Source organism: Ascaphus truei, chromosome 4, assembly GCF_040206685.1.
Source record: "Ascaphus truei isolate aAscTru1 chromosome 4, aAscTru1.hap1, whole genome shotgun sequence".
NCBI lineage: Eukaryota > Metazoa > Chordata > Amphibia > Anura > Ascaphidae > Ascaphus > Ascaphus truei.
The window spans coordinates 384,297,284-384,323,786 of NC_134486.1; the positions used below are offsets into that span (position 1 = coordinate 384,297,284).

Sequence of the window (26,503 nt, forward strand, 5' to 3'; positions counted from 1 at the left end):
CCCGTTTTTTTTTACTTCAATAGTTTCATGTGGGCAATCTCTACTTACCTAAAGAACTGCATAGCTGCTGGTCAATTCGTTCTCCGTCTATTGATCGGCAAAGTTTGGCGACATCTTTAAATATGGGGAATGTAAATGGTTGCTATAGCTACAAGCATGCTTTTAAAAATAGAATACAAGAAAATTGGTCTTTCAAAGTTTTTTTGTTTTTTTTAAAACAGAAAATGCTAAAAGTATTTTTTCTTACTACAGAACTGATTTATTTAAAAAAACACACATGCAGGATATTGCCTGAACTGCAGCTTTAAGCGGAGCATTCCCATAGGCCTCGGCCATGCTCCATGCTGGCGCGCTGAGGCGCAGGGAAAGCGGGTGCTTTCCCTGGCCTTGCGGTTGCTTACCGCACGCGCTGTCAGCAGGCCGTCAGGGGGCAGGCGCGTCACTGGAAGGGGGCGGGCCAGTGACGTCACGGAGCTGGTTTGCCCTCATTGGGCAAACCGCTCACGTGACCGGCCTGTCGCGCCGGCAAGCGGGGGAATTTTAAATTCCCCTAAGACCTGCGCTTCCACAAGCGCGCGGAAGCGCAGGTGAGCCCCTACTAAAGCCGCTCTAATTTCGGCTGTAGGGGCTCAGTGCTGAGCGGGAGCGCGCGTCAGCACGCTTCCGCCAGCAAGCGCTAAACATGGCCAAGGCCTTAGACACCTTCAGGCCGCAGAAGCCCCCATGTCCCCTTCAAAGGAAAAGGCTGTAAGGTGTCCTATGGCACCAGAAGGCGTTTTTAATTGAAGCCAACTAAAGTGTCCAATGTTTCGGCTGTCACAGCAGCCTTTGTCAAGGAGTGGTATCACTGTGACAGCCGAAACGTTGGGCACTTTATTTGGCTTAAATAAATTATTGCATTTATAACATTCGTGGAACCTCTACTCTTCCTTTCTTGTGTATATTTTTGGGGGACACGGAAGGGAGTTGTTTAAAAAATTATTCATTACTTAGGCCTGATCGCTCCAGCTTTCAGGGAGGTGGAAGCGAATAACTAGCAACATAAGCAGTGTGTTACAGTATATAGTTTCTTTGCTATTTGCTGTTGTGCTGACGAGCAAAATGTGATCAGTTATATAACACGTTACCACAAAATAATCATTGTAAAATGTTAATGATGGTGATGCACTACTGGGGGCTTTACACATAACTGCTCCTCCATTATATTACGCCTAGGGGGTTATTCATTCATTTCTGTTACAGGTGAACGCACCCAAACGGGCGTTCAATTCCATGCAAGTCAATGGCCGTTAATGCCTGTCTTTGTCCCTTCCAGACCTTAGTGAAACTGCCCCTAAGGGAGGCTGCACTTCCCAACTTGCAGCATGATCTAATGCGCAATAACTGAGTCGTACCATAGCGGGAGGACATTAATGGCGAGAAGACCGGGGGCTGCGTCATCACAGGAGGAAGGACCAGAGGCAGAGACTGACCCTGCAGCCTCAGCTTGATGAATTTCATAGCAATGGAGAACTCCTGCTGGTCCATTTTCCCATCTTTGTTCAGGTCTGACAGTGACCTAAAAGAAGACACATACCTCTCCTGTTTAATTCACTCTTAGACGCATGTGCCAAACTTTTACGAATTGATCCGTTTTATACTTGATAATTTCTCTCTCATTTTTATACAATAGAACACGGTTTTTAGATCACATTTAAACTTTTTTTTCTTCTGCTTAATACAGAAATTGCTCCAAATTCCTATTATTCTTCTCTCCTGTTTTATTTGGGTATAACATTTTGTACTAGGAAAGATACATTAAGACATACTATCCCATTTAGAAGTATGTCCTGGGATAACATAAAGATGGGATCTTACACAAAACAGAATGCCTAATATGGACTTGGTTTGTTACAACACTTTCGGAGGTTGTTAGAAATGCAGCTACAAAGCTACCGCAATGAAGAGCTGTATACTGTACTTAATGTTTATGTTCGGCACGGTATACTAATATACTCTCTGCATTAACCAGCTGTTACTGGGGTTGAACTGTAGTGATAACTGGATGGCCAATGTTTAACACAAACCAGAAACCCCGGAGAATTAGGACAACGTGGTGACTCAAAGAAGATTTAATGTGAGACCTGTTCTACAATACTACAAAACATAGGATACCCAGGTCCCCCCTCCCCCCCCCCCCCGTGGGTACAGCAAAAATAAAACAAGACGGGTGGTGTTAAAATGATCCAAATGTAGTTCTCTACCACAATAATTTAACCCCTCGTATATGCACATGTAATTAGCAAAGATTCTGGGGCCAGAAGTAGCACAGATCTCTCCTGATCCGCCGTATTCGTGTGTCAAATAAACCCCAACATTGAAATATTATGCAGGATAGAAGGAAGTACAGGGAAATGCACTCACAGAATAAGGCCCCCCACCCAGGCGTTTCATGAATTTATTCGGCAGCTATTTCAAAAATGGTTTTAAAAACCAGACACACAAATAATGGAAAATAGTTAGCGCTCCAGAGTTATTAGTGATAATAGTATGTCATAGGCAAGATATTCCTTTAAAGCCATAGCACACTATATTTAGGCTTAATCAATATAATAATAATACAAAGGTTTAAATGCATCTATATATACATGTATCTATCTCCAATAATTTGTATCTTTGCAGTAATTTACCTTCCATATCCTGGCTAAATGAACATGACAAGTTGATTGAAACAGAAAAGTTGCCAACTCTGAGTGCACATACAGAAAATAACCTTACCATATTTCAGCCAGGACTGACGGCGGGAGGCCTGATTGTAAGAAAAAACTGCGCGCTTGATCACCTGCCAGAGGGACAGAGAGAAACCGGTTATTGTTTAATGTCATAGAATGCGGAGAGAACGAGAATGGAAGGTACGAGACTCCGACATTCTGTACTGTAACTTGCAAGATGCACAACGAAAAAACAGTGACGTGTACACAGGTTGTCTCTCGCCAAGGCCAGTGGAGGCACCTGAAGCGCCTAGCCCGGCTATTTCCCAAGACAATGCAGGAGAGAGAGTGAGAGGAAGAAGAAGAAAGAATATCGTGAATGAATATAAGTGAGCCAAGAAAGAGAAAACGAGAGAAAAAACAGAAAGGCAAAGAGATAGCAGGTAAAGGCATAAATTAGGAGAGGAAAGAAAGCGTACAAAGCAGGGAGAGGAAGACAGAAATAGCAGAAAGTGAAGAATATAAAATAACATCGAACGTGTGTCTGCAACTCCTGAGAACAGAAACCGACCGCAATTTCAACGACATTTAATACGATGGGAAGTTGTTTTATTAGTGTTCAGTAAATAAATCAGACATTTAGAGTATAAATGATACCATATATTTAATTGTAAACACAGGCAGTAATATCCACTAGTATACTTTTTAATCAACACGTAAAGCTCTAATTTAGTGTGGGTTGCAGTGGGGGATATACTAGGTTGTGGTTACTTGGGGTATAGTTTGCTTTCTAGTGTGAGTTGGGAAAGGCGCAGCCAGAATCCTGCATAATACCCCCACACATACAGTAAAACGGACAAACTTCAAAGGACACTGCATCCCAAATTAGAGGTTGTATAACCTATTGGTTTAAATAATAATATAATGGATACAGAGCATCGCAGATTGTTGCTTTGATATTTACAATCAGGAAGGAAGCCGGAAGACCACTGAGATTTACAATTAAATTAACAGTTCTAATTCTAGATTTCGACACGTGAAAAAGAAACCTACATTAGGAGATTTCACAAGCTCTGTGCACTATTGTATGTGCATACAATGGAATGTCAGGTTGTCAGCGGTTCTGGCAATGGATTGCAATCAATCCATCAAATGAAGGTACAACAGACATACTTTATGCAGTAATCCTTATCATCTGCCAATATCTACTGTATACATTCCAGTATTTGTCAAGTCAGACTGCACCTATCTACTGTTTACAAAAAAAGGATAGGGTGGTATAGCTCAATATCGCACTTACAGGTAACGCAGTGCCCGCCTCCACCATGTTTGCACAATACCGAGCCAATGTAAAGGTCAACTATTACCTTCCTGCCTCTTGCATTTCAATGTGTGGGTCAATAACCTCAATGTTGATGGCCGGCCCTGAAATGCACTTTCGAGGGATTAAACCGATCCAAACACAAGCATTAATTTGGACTCCCAGCACACCCCCAGACTGCAGTCCGTCAATTGGAAACACCCCCCCACCCCCTATATTTATTCATACACTGCCGGACTACGCTGACCGAGCTCCGACCTGTGAGAAAGCATGAAGAAGATAAGCCAACGTCTTTGCAAGATTAACCTTTCCACTGTATTAACGTCTTTGTGGTTATTTAAAGAAAAGGACACTACGTCACCGGCCAGCAGCTCACAGCTGAGAAACTGGTTGGAATAAGCACTGCAGACAACTTGCAGCCCCATTACATTCTCAGGCCCTTTTTGTGAACATTGGTTGGGAAATAGAAGACGCCTGAAAAGAGCTAGGTCAGGAGCAGCCAACTCCAGTCCTCAAGGGCCACCAACAGGTCAGGTTCTCAGAATATCACTGCTTGAGCACAGGTGATCCCTGTGCTGAAGCAGGGATATACTGAAAAACCGACCGGTTGGTGGACCTTGAGGACTGGAGTTGGGCACCCCTGAGTTAGGTGTAATAACATAAACAAATTAACCCAAGAGGGAGACAAAATGACAGACTGCTCCCCTGCATCCTTCTTTCAGAGACTTGGCACAACAACAGGACTTCCATATGTGCTAGAGAGGACCAATGGCAGTGAATTATTGGCAATTAAATGTTTAAAAGAGCAGTCCCCCCTAAATAACCTCAATTATTTACAGGATTGAAACCGTCGGGTCCTCCAGAGTTGTCAGCTCTCGGTTCCCGTGATACATGCTGGTGAAGTTACCGGTAATTACTTCCTGGTTTTTAAAGGTGATTTATATGGCCGTCCAATGGGAAGTCACAACCGATGATGATGCTGCTTCCGATTGGCCAGCCAATTTTGGCAGCCACTGTTTCCCGAGGGAGATTTAAACCCGGTAACTTCACCGGCAAGTATATCGGGTACCGCAGGATTCCCCGGAGCTAAAAACAGCGGTGTTCGGCTCACGGGACTCCCGGTTCCCACCCTCTAAAAAAAATGGGAATGGAAAAACCTAACCCAAATAGCTGGAGCTGCTCCTTTTAATGCAGTTTACAACCAGTGTCCCAGGAAGCCCTGCAGTTCAGCGAGAGGTTACCAGCCCTTCCCAGAGACCACATGTGGCTGGCACTTTATCCTTCAAGACCAAAACAGTTTATTTTTCCGGTTTTGTACATTAGGTCATTCACACAATGTAATTAAATGTTTTACTTTAATGTGATAAGTGATTTACATTTTATAAATAAGCTATCCCAGCAGTAGTATTTTTCCGCGCTTATGATATTACGATTAGGTGCTCTGTGGGATCCCCGTTACATTTGTAAAGAGTTCCACTGGCCCAAACTGGTGAAAAAACACTGGATGACGCGGTTACATTTAGGTCACTGACATCTTTAAAACACAAACACCAATTCCAACTTTTAGTGACCCCCCTTGTAAAGATGCTTTGCATGTTTTGTACAATCGTTATAGAATTGTTTTTATCCAAATACCTCTCCCTTAGACCAGGTGCGCGAAAACTTTTTTTGCTGCGCGCCCCCCGCCTGCTCTCCTCCTTGGTGCGCGCCCCCCTCTTTACCTCGCACGGCGGGGGTCGTGTAACGTCACGTGATCCGCAGCGTCATTTGGCGTCACGTTACCATGGCAACCGTGATGGCACATGACGCCGCGTTGCCATGGTAACGCGTCCTGGAGCCGGTTAAACCTTGGTAAGTAGAGGTTGCAGAGGCCTCGCGCGGTCCCTCGGCATTGAATTTAAATGCCTGGGGGAGAGCGCAGGACCTCTGCAACTGTCCGCATCCCCCACCCCCTCAAATACCTTGCGCCTCCCAGTTTGCGCGCTGCTGACTTAGACAGTACCACCCTCTCCCCTTCCTTCTGACTGAAGTAATTAAGAAATCAATAGCCAAACAAATAAAGGAGGACAATACATGATGGATACAGTATTAGGCCGTGACTATACCCAAAATCGCCTGCGAGCCCGAAAAACAAATACATCAAGCCAAATGTAAACACACATACCAACTGCAAAGCTGCAGACTCCTCAGGAGACATGAAAAATTGGTTTTCCCCAGCGACGGCCATGTCATGCGATTTGAAAGGCCAATCACAGTGCATCCCTATCAAACCAATCACAGGCCCCAAATTCTTAGCCAATCAAAGGCGCCATGTCTCCCTGCACTAGCGCTACAGATCGCTTTTGATTGTGCACAAAATCGCCCGGCGCCGTCGCTATGCTGACGTCACCGGGTCGCGCTGCTGCTCTGCAGTTTTGCAGTGTTGCAGGTATAGCCGAGGCCTTACAGTGTTATTGGAAAGAAAAACTATATTGTTTGCAGAATGTTCAGCGCTTTCTGCTGCGTTCTCTCTTAAATTGGGTGTGACAAGCGTCTTTTCGTGGGCTCCTGCACAGGCAGGCTTTCTATCTAAATGTTCAGCGCTATTAAACAGGTTTCACAATATAAATGGCAGAACAGGTGTTGAATGTCTGAATGCTTTCAGTTTATTGCAGCACAATTGTATGTTTGTTGTTAATTATTTTTATGTGGGACCGCTTTTTTAAGTGAAATTGCCTCTTTGAAGCTGAAAAGTGCTATAAATAAAGAGATTTTATACTTACTATTACCGTAGTAAAAATACAAAGTGCACATGTATCTGGGAAGCTGCTCATTAGCAGTAACGTAATGGGCCCCCAGTCCTACTATTTTAACGGGTTTTATCTCTTGGCCTTGGTAACTACAGTACGGGGCAAAGAGGCAAACATTGCGCACTTTTCCATTCTTTAAATGTTTGAGACATTATCTTTGCTGGGGCAACTCTGCAGTTAATGATTAATAATGCTATTTTGAAGTAGGAGCAGCAGAGTTAATCTCCAACCCTTTCTATGCACCATAGCACATTTTATAAACATCGGGATGTTTAACCGTTTCAGTGCTGCAGTGGGGTACAGGCCCACTGAAGGGGTTTGCCTCGACATGGGAATATCTAACATTTAGTGGTGCGATTCTGCGGAACGTGTGAACAGCACTCACTGTAACAACCGGAGCACCAAGGTTAGAGGAGGGTGGGTGAGAAACTTCCCTGCAGAAGCCCTCCACATAACAAATGCGACTTTACATAAAAGGTTTGCGTCAGAATTGTGCAGTCATTTTATTATTCAATGAGAGCCGGGCGCTGGCCGCTATGAACAGTTAAAGGGTTACACTCAATATATGCAATAAAGCTCAAACCACTTGTAGTACTTGCAACATACTGTACTGTAAAAATACAATTGCCACTTTAGAAGAGTCACAGAAATAAAGCACTTGAAAATGATGCGCTCATGTCATGATAATGTCATGAGATATTATGTATTTTAATCCATCGGGTGCTAATGGTGCCACAAGTTGGGTTTAAAAATACCATATGTTGGGTTTGTAACAGGTCAGGACTTTTTCCGAGTTTGTGCTTGTCTTCAAAGAGAGCTTGGGGTGGGGGCTATCCTGTGTCCCACTAAATGTGTCAAGTGGGTTGTATGTTGCTGAGAGAGTCTTGAGATAAGGGCCGTTGTGTTGCCGGAGGTGGGAATAAAATATGGCCTTTGTGGCAACTTTATAAACATGATTCTTTTAGAACTAGGTTCAAAGGCATTCTCTGGAGGGTTCTGCAAGGTTCAGGGGGCGTGGCTAAGAAAGTATTCAGCCAAAGAATTTCTTTATTAAAAATTAGATCATCATGCGATGTCATCTCCTCTGCATAAGAGTTACAAACTGTCATCGTGTCACAGAATGGCATGTTCTGCCATCACACACTGCATGTTTAACAAGTACTGGGGGAAAGATATTCATTTGTCGCTCAGGTTTAGGGGTAAGATGGTCCGTTTACTCTTGTCGCGTCCATCCACCATAAGTGCCTGAATGTATTGATGTGACTCACGTGTGTGTACTAGTTAAGGAAAGTTATGGGGGTGTTTACATATTGGTACAGACCGCAGCAGCTGTACACGCTATTATTTGTTTGAATGTGCTTCCCACGGACCGAAAATTGCGACGGTCAACTACCGGCGCCTTGCTGACAGCCAACTGCTCTTAAGTATTATTGGTGTACAGACAGCATATAATTCAGAATCTCCATACGAATACCGGATTCACTGCATAGTGCAACTTCTATGAACTGTGAGCGAGCCTCATTTATCTTCTGCAGTGTACTCTTATGGTGTACATTGTAACATACTATATATTCGCTATTTTGTATCTGTGGAACACTATATAACAATACCATTGCAATTCAGGCACTGGTTTATACACTGCATGATCTGAAATTGAGCTTACCATTGCCCATATAATAAAGCAGTAACATCACTTGATACTTAGGCCGAGCTTATAGTGCCGGTGAGAGCGACGCGACCGGTGACGTCACCGCTAGCGAAAGTTGTAATTCACTTTCCGGCGACATTGCAGGCGACCAGGTGTTTGATTGGTTCAGAGGCTGTCACATGTGGTGACAGCCTCTGAAAAATCAAATTTGACCGGCTTCAAAAATTCGTGCCGCCAGCATCGCTGCGTTGCGCTTACTATAAGCGCTTGCGACGGCGACAATGCATTTGTTTTCGAGCGATGCCGGCACTATAAGCGCAGCCTTAACATTAGTTGGAGCCATTCTTCAGATGGAACTATCTATCATAGCAGCCACGCTTTTCTTAGATGATCCTTTACCCCCATTTATTTTAATCAGTAATTAATACAATTGTTTTAAGCCATTCACAGTATTCATTAGTTTATTTGTTTGGGGCACCGTTTAGCTATATTCTCTAGCTCATTATATATACGTTACAAATGTAATTGTTTTACAACTACACTTATTATGGACTATTTAGTGCACCTAATTGTGGGGACTTACTGATTATCTGCCTCCATTTCTCTTTTGGGAGTAGATCAGTTATTCTTCTACTGATTTTTTCCCCTAGTGCACCTAGCCCATATTGTATTATATTATTTAGGCGTGCTGGTATATATTCATTTTATTGGCTTATACGTTTGTTATTCCTTGCATGTACTGGCAAAAATAAAACATTTATATACAAAGATGGCCGAGTGGTCATCCAATCGAAAGCTGCAATGTCATCTCACGATGTCAATGTTTTCGATTGGCCAGCAGGTTGATCCAAGTGGCCATATTGTTTACACAGTGGGGTTCTCGTCTTCGGACGTGTGTTTCAGCAGGAGGACATTTTGAACACACACTTTGAAACATACTTTGTAGTAATCTTAGGCTGCGCTTATAGTGCCGTCGCCGGCAACGCAACGGCGACATCACACTGCGGTCGCTGGAAAAATCAAATTGACTTGACTTCCAGCGATCGCGACCAAGTTGTCGCTCCGTCGCGCCGCTTCTACTATAAGTGGTGATGGCGGCAATACATTTGTTTTGCCGCAAAGTCGCGTCGTCAGCACTATTAGCGCAGCCTTAGTATTTCAGAGCTGATTAGATTACAACAGTTTAACATTTACAAGCTACAAAGGAAAAACTCCCATTTCTGGTTGTACTGTATTGTACGTCTTTATTTATATAGCGCCAGTAATGTACATTAATGGGAAATTTAAATTAACATGGTTCAGTTCTTGGGACACCCTGCTTCCAACCCATGGGTTGAATAACTACACAAAATACATAATTAGGCAAACATTTGTAAAGATAGGAAAGTTCATTTTCCACTCAGTGCATCAATTGGCTGAATGTAATGAATGTAAATAATTTAAGCATCACAAAGCAGCATGGTACATTGTGAAGAAAGCCCGCTCCCTCGTGAATAATGTGGCAGACTGGTGTATAATGCGCAATCAAAAACAAAAAGTGGACAGTAAAATTTCCCCAAAACTACAGTAAAAACCAACAGCAGTGTCTAATAAGGGCTTCTCTGTCTTTGAAGAAGTCACGAGAGATTGTGGGTAGGCACTAACTGGAATGTAATTATAGTAGCAAAATAATATATGTTGAGCCTCTATTCTTCAGAGAAACCGCTTTACACTTTGGGAACTCTAGATTCCTATTGCAACATGACCTTTTTTTTTTTTTTTTTGCAGGATGCCGTGTGTGCAACGGTTTTAAACACAGCAATCCGTGACAGCTCATTTTCAGGCGTTCCCCACCCAAAGCTTTACACATTTACCAGTAAAGAGATTAGGCATTTACCGCTGAAGAGGGATGCTCGGTGTATCACGTACTTTATATGAAACCTAAGAGGAGCAGGCCCACCTTCGTGTCACTGGCGCTGAACTGCGTTAAATCCAGCACTGGCGACTCCCTCTTTTCTGCAGTACTAAGTGGAGAAGGGGATGCCGGTACTTCATAGAGGTTCAAAACCCGCTTGTCACGCCGGTCAATAGGAATTCACTATGTCATGCAAGATTTTAAATCTACATTTTGTTTTCACCGGAAGGGACTGAACTTGCAGTAAGTATCTCGGGAAGCAGGAGTCCCCTGCTTCCTATACATGTAAAAAATAAACTAGACTAGAACTGCTCCTTTAAGTTTCTGAAAATAATAGAAGCCGCTCGCTCTGCTTGTTGCAACAACTCAGACATGCCCGTGCACTGTGACACACTGTACTGTACTTCTGCGGTGAGATGCTGGCATTTTTGTCAACACAGAGACTTCTTCATTAACCGAATCTCAATGTTAAAACTAATATCACATGCCAATAACATACAACCAGCTCCTGACATCACTAAAATCTCCTCCAACGTCATTGTGACTGTGCCTGTTGTCTCTGAATGCCCAGAGTCACACGCACAAATCCCCATACATAAATGTATACGTTTATCAGCCATTTAAACACTCCCCCAAAACGGCCCAACTAAAAACACGTTTGCTAAGATTCTGAGTGTCCGGAAATTTGCCAGGGACAAAAGAAAAAAACCCTTGTACTTATCTCCTCGACATTGGGAAACCATTAGCGTGATTTGTTTATGTTAAGTTTTGATGCAAGCAGTCTACATTACTGTATGTATCAATACGTCCTCAATATTATTAAATGTTCTTCTACACTCGAGAGAACTATGAAATTGGGAGGTGTAGTTCATTACACTGCATACAACCTACACTCAGACACAAATGGTATGGAGTCCAATATTTTACCAGGAAGTAATCATTGAGAGTTACCTCTTGTTTTCAAGTATGTCCTGGGCACAGAGTTATGATGACAAATATATGGTTACAAATACATACTGTAGTTACATTAAGTAAGCAGAGTTATACATTATTTACAAGACATTGCATGCACATAAGATGAAATATAGGTCTCTGTTCTAATTTTAAATATGTCTATATTATGTTAACATGTCCATCTGTACTGTATATCCTTTGGACTAAATAGTTTTAAAAGACAAATGTCCTGTTCGTTATAAAAAAAAAAAAAAAAAAAACTAACAGGTTGTACAAGAAAACTCACAGGTTGTATAGGGAAACTCACCAGTTATTAGTCCGGCTACAGGCTTCAGGCAGGCAAACTGCTTGTCGTGCTTGGCCCGCTCCTCTGTCGTGATAGCCCACATGTTTGGACCTCCTGCAAACACAGCATTCAAAGCAAGTTTACTTCTCCGAGAGAGGCATCTGTGTGTCTGCTCAATGCACTTCCGTCCCTGCTGCTGCTGCTGCTTCACCTCCAAAACAGGAAGAGCGCAAATCTAGACTGTTACTATTACAGCAACTAGGTCACCTGCTGCGGATTACAGCAGCAAAGTGAAACTGTAATTACAGGCAAGCAGGCAGTCCCAAAAGCAGTTTTATTTAGTGTTGAAAGCGTCTCCTGTTTTTTTAACCCTGTGTGCAGTCAGTGGGAACGTCAATGCATTTTTCTTAATTGAAGATTTAGGGCTTAGAAAAGCTTTTTAATTCTAAACAGTACAGCAATTAGCATGGAATAAACAATACATACAGGTTGTTAGGTGCTAATAATGAAGGGCTCACAATTAAATGCAGCAGTGGCTAACAAGATCAGGGTGAAGTTACACCGCAGGTCATAGCAAACGCATAATTTGTGAAAATAATAGTTATCAATGTCTATATTCCACCCAAATAATACATATTATCCAACAGCTTAGGGTCTCTAGATAGATAAACAGTGGCAAGAAATAGTTTGTGAACCCCAATGATAATTACAGAAATTCCATCGTTTTTCCATGAGAACCTTCTTGAGTCCAAAACAGTCTTTTCTTAAATATCCAATAAGGTTTATGTTAACCAATTCCATGTCTTTTGAAACAAAATGATGTGTGAATTAGACAAAACAATGAGTAATTAAGAGCCAGGGTATGTGCAAAAGTAAGTGAAAGCCTTGTTTTATCAGCTAAATTAAAGGGGATAATTAGAATCAGGTGCTTAAATAATTAGGTAGATCTTCAGGTGTGTGTATGGGAGGCCCCACCCGATATAAAGATCAGAAACTTTGTGAGTTTGGACTTCCCCATACACAAGTGTGGAAACGTCGTGACACTATCAAAAAAAAAAAAATCTCTGAGAACCTCAGAAAATAAATTATTGAGACACAGTCTAGAAAAAACGACTAAGGAAAAAAAGACTAAAACCATTTCTAAGGATTTGAGGTTCCACCAATCCACTGTCAGAGACAGTCAAATGGAGAAAGTTCAAGACCACAGTCACTCTACCCAGGAGCGGTTCGTCCTACCAAAATCTCTCCAAGAACAAACCATCAAATCACCCAGTAAGTAACAAAGAACCCCAGAGTAACACCCAAGGATATGCACGCCATTTTTGCCTGGCTACTGGGGAGTGTTCATAGCTCAACTATCACAAAAATAATGAACAAGAATGGTGTTCAAGGAAGGATAGCCAAGAGAAAACCACTGCTCTGTAAAAAGAACATTGCTGCCTGTCTGAAGTTCGCCAAAGAGCCCATAGATGATCCACAAGACTTCTTTAAACAATGTTCTCTGGACAGACGAGTCAAATGTAGAACTTTTTGGCCTCCATGAGAAAAGTTATATTTGGCGAAAAGTAAAACTGCGAACAAAAGAACCTCACCCCAACCATCAAGCATGGTGGTGGGACTGTGTTGGTTTGGGGCTACTTTGCTGCTTCAGGATCTAGACGGCTTGCCATCATTGACACAACCATGAATTCTGCATTGTATCAGAAGATTATAGAGGAGAACATCAGGCCACCCGTCTGTGAAATGAAGCTGAAGCAAAAGTGGGTCATGCAGCACGACAATGATCTTAAACATACAAGCAGATCTACAAAAGAATGGCAGCAGCAGAAGATATACTGCGTTTTAGAATGGCCTTGTCAAAGTGTGGACATAAATTCCATCTAAATATTGCGGCATGACCTGAAGTGAGCGGTCCATGCAAGGAAGGTGGTGTTTGTGTATACATGCATATATTCATTTGCTGTGCGTGTGTGCATATGTGTATCTAACATCAGCAAAGCACCTTCGCCACCAATGAACATGTGCTTACTCTCCTGAGCATTCACTGAAATCCTTCCTTCTTCCGCTGATGTAAAAAGGAAGGGGAGGGAAGTTGGCGGCCAGAGCACCAATCGCAAACCCCATCTAGAGAACTAGCAAAACCCCATGACATACAGCGGCCGACATAAGGTCCTCCCTCGCCCCCAAGGTGCCATTCTTCATGATGTATATTGTACGTCTTTAGGAAACTAAAGGTGGCTAAACGAATCCTTCTCCCTTTAACACCAGTTACCCAGAGAGAGTTTGGGGTCTGTAATACCAGTAGACAGATAACTAAATGTGACCGCACCCCTAACCCCCTCACTGCCACGAGGAGCCTGCAATGCACCGAAGGCCTTTCTGGCAACACAGGAGACACTTTTGTGTTATAAGTTTCGGTTATTACAGAGATGGGATTTATTTTCGTGAAATAAAACCGTGGTACCATTGTGCGTTATTCCCCAGATTAGGTTGCATAGCCCCTTCCTGTAAGCACATCTTGTATTTAAAACAAAAGGAGCAAAAGATGAAGTGGTTCAGCTGTGGTGGGAATAAATAGAATATACACAGGCACGCAAACCATGAATAATAAAGGTGTTTGTCTGCAAACTCCATGGCTCCTTCTTCTTGTATAGATTTCGGAAATCATTAAAGGTGCATCCATGTGAGATTTCGTTTTCTTAGCCTCGCAATCATCATCAAAAACACGTATTTACATTTTTGTTTTTTTTAATTGATCACTTCAAACGAAAAATAACAAAATCTGATAATCAACTGCCATACTGTACTTCTTAGTTACTGAGAATAGTTTACGTATTTTCAGCCATTTCCTTCTTTACATGGGACCCATCACCCAAACATGAACTCATAGGGAAGCATGACCCAAACGTGAACTCACTTACTTACAGGGAGCCCTGGCCCAAACGGGGACTCGCTTACAGGGAGCCCTGGCCCAAAATGGGACTCGCTTACAGGGAGCCCTGGCCCAAACGGGGACTCGCTTACAGGGAGCCCTGGCCCAAACGTGGACTCACTTACTTACAGGGAGCCCTGACCCAAACGGGGACTCGCTTACAGGGAGCCCTGACCCAAACGGGGAATCGCTCACAGGGAGCCCTGACCCAAACGGGGAATCGCTCACAGGGAGCCCTGACCCAAACGGGGACTCGCTTACAGGGAGCCCTGACCCAAAGGGGACTCGCTCACAGGGAGCCCTGACCCAAACGGGGACTCGCTTACAGGGAGCCCTGACCCAAACGGGGACTCGCTCACAGGGAGCCCTGACCGAAACGGGGACTCGCTCACAGGGAGCCCTGACCCAAACGGGGACTCACAGGAAGCCCTGACCCAAACGGGGACTCACAGGAAGCCCTGACCCAAACGGGGACTCACAGGAAGCCCTGACCCAAACGGGGACTCGCTTACAGGGAGCCATGGCCCAAACGGGGACTCGCTTACAGGGAGCCCTGGCCCAAACGGGGACTCGCTCACAGGGAGCCCTGACCCAAACGGGGACTCACAGGGAGCCCTGACCCAAACGGGGACTCACAGGGAGCCCTGGCCCAAACAGGGACTCGCTCACAGGGAGCCCTGACCCAAACGGGGACTCGCTCACAGGGAGCCCTGACCCAAACGGGGACTCGCTCACAGGGAGCCCTGGCCCAAACGGGGACTCGCTTACAGGGAGCCCTGGCCCAAACGGGGACTCGCTTACAGGGAGCCCTGGCCCAAACGGGGACTCGCTTACAGGGAGCCCTGGCCCAAACGGGGACTCACAGGGAGCCCTGGCCCAAACGGGGACTCGCTTACAGGGAGCCCTGACCCAAACGGGGACTCCCTCACTTACAGGGAGCCCTGGCCCAAACGGGGACTCACAGGGAGCCCTGACCCAAACGGGGACTCACAGGGAGCCCTGACCCAAATGGGGACTCACAGGGAGTCCTGGCCCAAACGGGGACTCACAGGGAGCCTTGGCCCAAACGGGTACTTGCTTACAGGGAGCCCTGACCCAAACGGGGACTCACTCACAGAGTGCCCTGACCCAAACGGGGACTCACTCACAGGGAGCCCTGACCCAAACGGGGACTCACTCACTTACAGGGAGCCCTGGCCCAAACGGGGACTCACAGGGAGCCCTGGCCCAAACGGGGACTCCCTCACTTACAGGGAGCCCTGGCCCAAACGGAAACTCGCTCACTTACAGGGAGCCCTGGCCCAAACAGGGACTCACAATTGTCTCCTTGATTAAAATATGCCCTAAAAATCCAAACCATAGGGATTGTACATTTTAAAAACAAAGAAGACAGATATCCTGCTGTGATAGGGCCCAAAGGAAAGAAAAGGACTATGACGAAAAGCATGAAAAAAACCGGTGCAAAGTTTCCATCAATTTGTTTAAATATTTTTACGCATATATTTATTTAAACCAACCATGTTTCAAAATCGTTCTGAAAACATCATCTTTAATCTGTGCTAGTTATTATCGAGATACCGGAAATGAAACATGCTGCTTGAACCTCCAGCATAAAGGGGTGAAAACCAAAGATGAATGATGCAATGTTGTGCTCACGTTATTACAGGAATACAATGCAAGACAAGCACCAACTCATTCCTATCTCTCAGAGGAAGACATGGATGGGTGGAAAACGCACACAAAACAAGAACTGCAGTGTATCAGTGTATGCCCTCTCCCATCCTCATTGTTTACATATGGATGGTTTATATTACAGGCATACCCCGCTTTAAGGACACTCACTTTAAGTACACTCGCGAGTAAGGACATTTCGCCCAATAGGCAAACGCCAGCTCACGCATGCGCCTGTCAGCACGTCCTGAACAGCAATACCGGCTCCCTACCTGTACCGAAGCTGTGCGCAAGCGGGGAGACTATAGAGCCTGTTACAAATGAGTTATTTACATCAGTTATGCACATATATGACTATTGCAGTACAGTACATGCATCGATAAGTGGGGAAAAAGGTAGTGCTTCACTTTAAGTACATTTTCGCTTTACATACATGCTCCGGTCCCATTGCGTACGTTAATGCGGGGTATGCCTGTATAATATAGACCAGGGGTGGTCAATTCCAGTCCTCAAGGGCCACCAACAGGTCAGGTTTTAAGGATACCCCATCTTCAGCAAATGTAGCTCAAGCAGTGGCTCAGTCAGAATGGCTGAGCCACCTGTGCTGAAGCAGGGATATCCCCAATGTTGGTGGCTCGAGGCCCCTGTTGGTGGCTCTTGAGGACTGTAGTTGGCCACCCACTGATACAGAGCATATTAGAAATTGATTTCTACATCAGACATTGCTACCCTACAGCATCCTCATTTCAACAAATACCTTGTATTAATGTGTGTATATTCATATATACGCCAAGTCATCAAAAGTAGCAACAGGCCAGATTTCTTCAACACGAATAACGCCTGGGGCAACATTACTATAGAAACCTATGTGAAATCGGTGAGACATTCCTGGGCTTGTTTCGGCATCTGGGGAGGTGGAAATGAGTTGGGCTACTTCTGTAATTCTCATCTTGAAGGCGGTCACATGACTGCGGCGGCCCTAAACTTGCAAACAGAACATAGGAACACAGGACACGATGTGCACTGGAAAAAACTCCTTCTGCATGATGTAGCCACTGTGTCATGGTGACCCTGCAGAGCTAGACCTTGTGACATAGTGACAACGTGTTGGGGCACCCAAAGGCGTCTGCGCCTTTAAGTTGGCAGAACATGTGATTCTGAATACCAGTGTGCAAGTAGACATCTGCTAATTAGAAGAGCAAACACACTAAGCAGGATGGATTTAATCACAAGGTTTAATGATTGCTCTCAAGTGCCACATGCAAAACCCTGCATCCTCTGTGGAGTGCTTTAATGCTGCAGTGCCACTTAATAAGGGACTAAGCTGCCAAGTGTGTGGAGCTGCCATTCTGCATTTCTAAAATAAACATTTCTCACTAGTTGCGGATCAGCGTCTCTTAATTGGATGTGTAAAAGTACAGGACTGTACCCTGCAGTATGTGTCTGCATCTACTAAATCAAAGGACATAGTGTACTAATCATTTCATCTCCCAGACATACTTAAATGAAAATTAGAGGTTTATCTATATGAGGTGTGTGTGTGTGTATACACATACACACACAACCACACACGCCTTAGCGTACATTAAGGTTCAGCTGCTCAAATACAACAATGTTTTTATTTTTTCCTTTCAGTAGCAGGAAAAGTACTTAGAAGAAAAGCAACTTTAAACGATGGGAAGTGTGTCCCCCTCTCACTATAGATGTAAGCTGTAACATGTTCTCTTATTGGGAGGGGAAGTAAAACATGTAACAATGATCTAGGCCCCTATTCAATATACTGCAGAGCTGTTTGCCGGTGCTGCAGAAGAGATCGGCTCCAATGACTGCGACAGCTCTAGTGGTTTCACAATATAATTAGATTGTAAGCTCTTCAAAGCATGAACTCCTCTTCCTAAATGTTCATTTTTATCTCTTTAGCAGTTATTCCCATGTTCTGTTATTTGTATTATTTGTTATTTATATGATTATGTCACATGTATTACTGCTGTGCAGCACTATGTATATTAATGGCGCTACATAAAGACATACATACATATTGTACATACGTATTGGACTAAAGGAGTTAATCCATTTGGAAGGTGAAAGCCATAGAATGGAGTTAATATTTAATAACGGTAAAACTTATTTTTTTTAGTGATCTGGTACTTTCCACAACCTTTTTCATAATTCAGCGTGTAAGCTGCCCAAATATACGAATATTTAAAACCAGAGACAGAACATGCCGTGCAGTGGCTCAGGGGCTTACAACAATTTTGGCCAAAAAAGTTAAACTAAAAGACCATTTTATTTAATAGATATCTATACATATATATTTAGGCACTGTACCATGTATGAGTATCACTGGATGTGCTAAAACTGAGCTCTGTCTGTGTTTTATGTTCTGTCTCTGGTTTTAAATATATATTGCCATGCTCAGTAGCACTCCTCTGTGACACTCATATGCTTATATATATGTTGTGGTTATTTTGGGGGTTCAATAGGAGCTTGTTAGGTGTCCAGTATGTTTTACAAATATACGAATACACAGAGGTTTTATAAAAAGCGTAGCTGTGCTTAGAGTCGTCATTTTTTGAGCGTTCACGATAAATCTGCAGTCTCACTTCCTCTGATTTTACTGCAAATATACTGCAAAACTGTTTAAATAAAACATCACATGCAGCCATCCAATTCCCAGGAGCTAAAGATTAGCCACAAAGCAGGACTGGAATATATTTGGTATCTTTATATAGATGTACACAAGTATGCTTTTTAAAAATATGACGCCACTGCTAACCCTCTCCCCTCCTCTTCTTGTTGAAATAAAAGGTGACGTAACAATTCCCCCGCCCCCCCCCCCCCCGCCCCCCATCACTGCCAAATGGGACTGGCAATCAGATGCACTGCGTTGTTACAGGCTCTTCTGGCATTAGCTTTTAATGTTTTACTTCTCATTGTCAGACAGACACATTTTAACATGAAACTGATGGCAGAAGTATCAGAGAGAGGCACTGGAGGTGCCTAGACGGGGGATTCGTGGGTTAGCCTTTCATTCATCCAGATAGATTCACAAACCCACCATGTACCAGAATGATAGGCAACATCTCATCTTATTTTAATTCACCATACACCATTCAGCACTGACACACAGAGCGTCCCTTGGACTACAGCTCCTGGTGCATTTAATCAACGTGGTGTTACAGGCTCAGATAATTAAAGGCCCACTGGTTCAGGAGTGGCGAGGCTGGGGTCAGGCTGCTTTTTTTCCTGTCAAAACGAGCACGCAAAAAATACAAATATCTCAGGAGCCGGAAAGTCCTCACACATCGGGGGGATCACCGACCAGCTCCAAGAACCCCCCCCACCCCCCAATTCAAATAAGAAAAAAAAATAGGGAGGTTCCCAAACAGGACAGCTGCTTTAACCTTTTGCGTGCCGGAGGGGCCGCTGAGCCGCCACCCCTTCGGCACTCCGATCCTGTGACCGCTCCTCCGAAGTGGTCACGTGATCGCTTCATCACTGATAACGGAAAGAGTCACCGGTCCTTCCATGCGCCACCAGTTCAGATGGCGTCCATAGGAGCGCAAGATGCGATCTCCCCTAACAATAAGAGCATTTTGGGGGGCAGGGGGAGACACAGCGAATACATCACGGGGCACCCAAGGTGCCGGAACCCATGAAGTACCCATGTCCCTCAGCACTCAAAGGGTTAAAGCGGCAATAAACCATGACGATAAGGGATTGTAAGTCCTATGGATGGAGGGGGGGGACTGTTATGATAGTATTTTATGCAGCGCTGGGCACTTCCTGACAAAGATGCTGCTAAACCCTCTCTGGGAGGAAAGATGTTCCCATTGATAACACAGATTTATGGGGAAGGGGGGTGGGAGGGAATAGTGCATGTCTGGAAACAATGGGTTGCTGCCCCTCTGGCAGTGACCAGGTTAAGAAGAGAGGGTGTGAAGCTCCTTACCGTTCCTGGCCGTGGAGAGCTGAGCCATCGTGTTCTGCAGCATGTCTTGTTAGCTGACGGCCATCTGCAACACACACACATTTTCTGGTTAATAATGCCACGGGGACAGAAAGCCGGGCACGGGCCCCCGCTGAGCGCAGAGAAAGCTTCAGTGAAACAATGCGGACGCCCGCTGAATACGCTCATTCTCTGTGTGACGGGGCAGGGAGGTCAGTCTGGGCATGCTGCTCTTGGCCAGCACGGTTGTAACCCTTCTTATTTGCTTAGCTATGCGTCGCCAGCCTCTCTGGCACTGAAGGGGTTGATGCAGTTGACCATATTCAGGGTGAGAGAAGAATTCCTGAGGCTCCCCACACAGACAAACATTGCACTGGGCCGAGAAGTAGTATAATATGGGCTCCCTGCAGGGTGTGATACCCAACAGAATACATTTACTTAAAACATAGACACGCGTTTTACTGAAGCAGCAGGTCCTAGTGCAGGGGCGGCCAAGTCCAGTCCTCAAAGGCCACCAACAGGTCAGGGTTTCAGGATATCCCTGCTTCAGCACAGGTGGCTCGATCTTCAACAGAGCCACTGATTGAGACGCCTGTGCTGAAGCAGGGATAACCTTAAAACCTGACCTGTTGGTGGCCTTTGAGGACTGGAGTTGGCCGTCACTACACTATGACCTCACGCCCCTCTTGAAAACGTGAATGCAAGTATACAACATCAATGACACCCGCTCATAATGGACCATTTCAGCCATCACAAACGTCAATGAATACGCAATGTACACTGCCACGGAATTGCTTTACACTCTTGTAGCCACGCTAAAGTACTGTCATGTTAAACACCCACCCCCACTAGGTGTGTGTTGGGATATGGGGCTTTGCCCTATACCCCCAACTGTCATCATCTGGGCTTAAATCGGTAGGCGGCAATAGCACTGATTCGGTGCTACCGCATGGCCGGCTCCATGGAAGTCAATGGGGTGTTTGGTGCGACTGCCGCAGCTTAGAGAATAAGACCCATCGCAGCCCATGGGAAGAGCAGTGAGCAGCACTGTCCCCAGTAGAGACTGCAGTTCACAGAACCGTTTCAACGCATTTTATGTACATTTCTACATGTTTTTCTCAAAGGCAGCAATTTTTCTAAAATGGGAGAAATGTTACAATTGTGCAAGATTTCACACTAAATTAAGTGACATTTTGGTCACCTTTAGCAAATCTATTTTGGGGCTAAATTTGCATGGGGTTTATTTTGCAATTTTTGAGTTTAAAAAAAAAAAAACAGCCTTTTTCTCTGGATTTGAGAATTTATGCAAACTTTCTCGCACCTTTCTACTCTCACAGTCCTGAAGGGGTTAATTAACTACCGCCATCCCTATTTGTCACTGCTTGAAGCCTAACCCAGTTTCTGTGTCAGATAAGCACATGGTTTCCTTTAGAGCAGGAGTGGCAAACTTCGGTCCTCAAGAGCCACCAACACTTCCGGTTTTAAGGCTATCCCTGCTTCAGCACACTTGGCTCAATCAGTGGCCCAGTCCCATGTATACTATATGTCTTATTTGGTAAACTGCGGTAGCGCCAATCCGGCTGTATCGCACTGAAAGCCCTGTTGACTTCAATGGGGCTTTCCATGCGGTAGCACCGAATCTGCGCTATTGTCGCTTACCGACAAAGCCCCTGTGAGTACACAGATGATGACCTGTTGGTGGCCTTTGAGAACTGGAGTTGGACAACCTTGCCTCAGAGCATTTAAAGAAGGTCCTGTAGAAAGTGTCTCCCTCCAACTAGCTCTACACCAGTTCCAAACAACTGGAAGAAGGTATGAGCACAGATTCAACCCACTGCTACTACCACACCGATTCAGTTTTACATAAGATGTTTCTAAATATCTAATTAGGGCCCTAATTTCAAGCACTTTATTTGCTTACCCCATCATTAACCCCACCCCGCGCCCCTCCCACTATCCAATGCTTACATCTTTGTGTTCGTAAATTCCTGCACATGTAGCAATAGGACAGTATATCTTGTCTGATATATTAGCACAGAGCATCCGAAAACAGCATTATCCCCCCAAAGAAGATTTGTTTTTCGTTTGTTGTTAACTGAACTATGCAGTTTTACCACAGTGAGCCTCACCCCCCAGTTCAGGGGATAGCCACCAGAAAAGTCCTGGTAGAAATAATGGGAGCCGACAGCGGCAAAAAAAATTGTATCGAGCGCGCTGTCTCTCCAAACGGACCCCCCCTCTCACGGCTACCCAGTGTCACCCCGCAGCGGCTACTAATGACCGATTAGAATGATGTTAATCATACAGACACCTCCCTCTTGCATTGGCTCAGAGGCATGTCATGCCAAGTGGCCATCATCATTTCCCAATAAAGTCGTCCCTTAACGAGATAGATAGCAGGTTTAAGACCGTAGCAGTCCCGTCCATCTCCTCATAGAAACATCTTTGTTCAGGTTAAAATATAAAAATTATATATTATTAAAAAAAAAAAAAACAAGGAAAAAGTGCTGCTATGAGAGGGTGAGGAGTCGAGCCCGCTCAAATACAGCAAGGAGCCCCATAAACTCAAATAAGAATCAATAACATTTAAATAATAAAAGAAAAATTAAAAATCAAGTGTACTGAGAACAACAGAATGTCTACACAAAGCAAATTGAATTCATAATGCTACACTTTTTAGCACCAACCTCCTCTACTTTCTCCCCACAGCAGAACTGCACTAATTCTATGACCAGAAAATTCCCTATTCAGTGGCAATACCTAATGCACCCGGCTCTTTTGGGAAAAACAGGTTCCAAAGTCGTGTCAAAAAGACAATGAGTGATGAGGACATGCAGTGTCACCGTCCCATCCCCCCTACAGATTTGCTGCAGTGCCAGTGCCCCTTCTCCTGGTCAAGATGAACAAAGAACGTATCCCGGACCCGGTTCTACGACTCGAAGTCAGGCTTCTGAGAGACCCCCAGTTCCAATGACAACATAACACAACACCCCCACTCCCTGGGGGCCAGGAAGGCAAGGAAGCCCATGCAGCAAAGGATACAAACAAAACAACAATAAACATAACCCTCATTTCAGAGGCCGGCTTCAAATCAGTGATAAATGAGCCGCGGGGAAGTTTGCAGCTGAATAAAAGGTCAACGCTTAAAACAAAAGTGAATAAAATTATCGGAAGCAGCAAATACCAGGTCATGTTATGGGATATCCTCCAACTTGGTAAAGTTGTATAAAAGCAGTGTTATAGGTCATCCTCCACGTCCTTCCCCTAATGCTTCATCATTACATTTCAAATCAGAACAGCTCCTGTAATTCAGCATTATCCATAGCAATTTATACAGTTAGCTTCTTCAAATGCACAGTAATCTACAATAAATGTTGTAGGTGTTGACACCTTTTATTGGGCCGCCATGGCCGTTCTATAGATGACAGTGTGCAGAGTTTTCAGCATCTCACAGGTCACTGTGTGTAATGACAGATGTGTACTTTACAGGTACAGAGCTTATTTCCCCCATATATTGTTAGCTCAATGGGAGAAGCACAGGGATTCACTTTCTGTTATTAGGGGACCTGTACACTATCATTTTAGCCAAGAGACGGGTCAACCATCTTAGTACCCCAAAAGATCCCATTAGGGCCTGAAACACTGGTCTCTATTAATAAAGAGTTCTGGTTCCTGTATGTTGTGTTCTGGATGCTATACCATGCACCTCGTAAACAAACAGACTGAATCGTGAGTGCTCACCTGTCTATATAGACAAATATACATTATACCTGGCTAAAGTGGCAAAGTTACTTGGCAACATGCAAATGAGGCTGGCACGGCGCTAACACACCGCTAAAAATTAGTACCCCTACCTGCACCGTTCCAGTTCGTGAAGCCGCTGGGGGCCGTGTAAGAAAGGTCGCCTCAGATCCGCGGGTGCGGAGCCGTCAACCGCCACTGCTCTGCCTTCCAAAGCGGAGCCCCACACTGCCTTGCAAAGCACTAAGCAAAGCGTAATGGGGCGCCATGTCCGGAAGCAGAGCAATGATTGATGGATTTGTAGAAGTTCTGCCATTGCCTCCACACCCGCCCCCCTAATGATTTATCCAGCCCTGGACACAAACATATATACGCGCAGGGCTGTTTTTGTGGCGGAACTCAGTAAGAGATCAATAGGATTAACAATAAACTCCGCCAGAAAAAACAACTGGAAATGGATCAATTCTACCACATCTATTTATGCAGCAATGAAATATTTATTGTAGTTTAGATATCTAAACGAATTTTAGTGTACTTCGGGTTCCAGCACCTTTTCTCTACATAATACAGCACTGTATAAATGTAGAATACAAAACCATATCAAACATTTGGCAATTATTTTTTATCTTCGTGTGTATAATTAACATTAAAGCAACTCATCGCAAAAACATTTCCTGTGAAAGAAATCCGCCATTTTATTCACTCCCAGAAAAAGAAATCTGCCAGCGGAAAGAGCTAGTAAGAATTCATGCATTATTGATATACACCACCTGAAAGACAACATATGTATTTCCTATTTCAATATATAAAGGGCAGCCGTTGATTACTCAGACACATTGTCTAGCTCTTTATGTTGGGGCTAGGAGGATACAAAGATAAATAAATCTGGATCTGTAGTGGATGTGTCTGCAAAAAGCTGTGGAAAGGGGTTATGCAAAGCAACATGTTATTCTGGGAGGGAAGCTGTAATCTTGGATAAAGTTACTCTGCTGAAGTTGCTTTAAAACCTTGTGTTCCCCTGTTTCCGCTCAGTTTGATATTAGTAAGAAATTTATTTTCGATTGTTTTAGTCGCTGCTCGGCGGAATTTAGCAGAGGAATGTGCTGCCTCCACAAGACGGGGTGAAGAAGAATTCGTGTGCGTTTCCTGATATTTCAGCACTAGCACACAGATCCATATTGATTTGGAATATTTTAACCCATTGAAATGAGCAGCAATCTGCGTTCTGTGGCCCCTGGTTAAGAGGCTGTGACACCGTCCTCTTCTCTACGCAGGAAGAGTTAAAGCAACTGTGCCAGGGCTGGCCAACTCCAGCCCTTACTGGCCACCAACAGGTCAGGTTTTAAGGATATCCCTGCTTCAGCACAGGTGGCTCAGTCAACAACAGCCCCCTTTGCTGAAGAAGGGATATTCACACCCCGGTTTATAGATTTTTACATGATGGTAATGTATGTTACTGATTTCGTAACATACATACATGTACAATACAATATATACACACACCCCAATCCAAAAAGTATTCCTGCCCTCCTAAAAGTAACTGTGCACCCTGTCCATATTTTCTTTTACCAGGGTGCAATGCAGGGGGTCGCAGAGTCGTGGGGTCGTAGCGGGCCATTTTCAGCTCCGAGGACCTCTTGGTCGCCAAGAAAATTTGCGGTAAATTCCTTTGAAGGGGGTTGCACTCCCCTTTACAGGAAATGAAATGACGGTTTAAATCTCCTGTGACATGCGGGCCAATCGAAAGCCTAATGTGCTCCGCTGCGGCTTCCTAACGGCGCAGGTCATGAGGGGGGGGGAGGGGTTAAGAACAGGAAGTACCAGTGCCACCTTTATCTGTACGCATCTCGGAACCCAGGGGGTCACCAGAGCTGAAATGAACGCGGTTCAGCTCTGGGGACCCTCTGATGGCCCCGGTCCTGGTGAGAAAAGAGGGGGGGGAGGGAGGGGAGGGAGGGGGGGAGAGGAAGGGGGGGAGAGGGAGGGGAGGGAGAGGAGAGGGAGGGGTGGGAGGGAGAGGGAGGGGAGGGAGAGGGAGGGGAGGGAGGGGAGAGGGAGGGGAGAGGGAGAGTGAGGGGAGAGGGAGGGAGAGGGAGGGAGAGGGAGAGGGAGAGGGAGGGGAGGGAGAGGGAGGGAGGGGAGGGAGAGGGAGGGAGGGAGAGGAGGGAGAGGGAGGGAGGGGAGGGAGAGGGAGGGAGGGGAGGGAGGGGAGAGGGAGGGGAGAGGGAGGGAGGGGAGGGAGGGGAGGGAGAGGGAGGGGAGAACCGCGGGCTTTAAATGCCATTTATAATTATTTAATTATTATTTCCTGGTAAAACATTTGATAAATACATGGAAACTAATCATAGTTAGCAAATCGGAAGGTGGCTTCATAACATATTGAACAGGGGCCACAGACGCTGCAACACACAGTTTTCCATTTGTGTCAACCAATCCCATCTCCCAGCCTGAAGGATTCTGGGATTTACTGCAATACGTTTCTAGCTGCAGTACGAAGAATGGAATTCCAATAGAGATGAGATTTTAACCAACCACTCTACATGTGTCGTCTTGTGTGTAGAATTCAGCATTTAATGAAACGCTTCAAAATAAAAAGAATAATATTATGTATTCCCTGTTGCAGGGTAC

General features: G+C 44.7%; 1 protein-coding gene across 7 annotated transcripts in view; it reads right to left on the reverse strand.

The window, feature by feature from the left end:
• ITSN2 (intersectin 2) overlaps positions 1 to 26,503 on the reverse strand; it is a 169,393-nt gene that overhangs the window by 124,948 nt on the left and 17,942 nt on the right. For all 7 annotated transcript variants that reach the window (XM_075598477.1, XM_075598478.1, XM_075598479.1 and 4 more), the window contains 4 exons: positions 20,138 to 20,201; positions 11,604 to 11,696; positions 2,758 to 2,821; positions 1,395 to 1,558 (listed from right to left, as the gene is read on the reverse strand). In XM_075598477.1, the coding sequence (XP_075454592.1) occupies positions 1,395 to 1,558; positions 2,758 to 2,821; positions 11,604 to 11,696; positions 20,138 to 20,180 (364 nt within the window). In that variant the 5' untranslated portion in view covers positions 20,181 to 20,201. The remainder of the gene's footprint in view (positions 1 to 1,394; positions 1,559 to 2,757; positions 2,822 to 11,603; positions 11,697 to 20,137; positions 20,202 to 26,503) is intronic.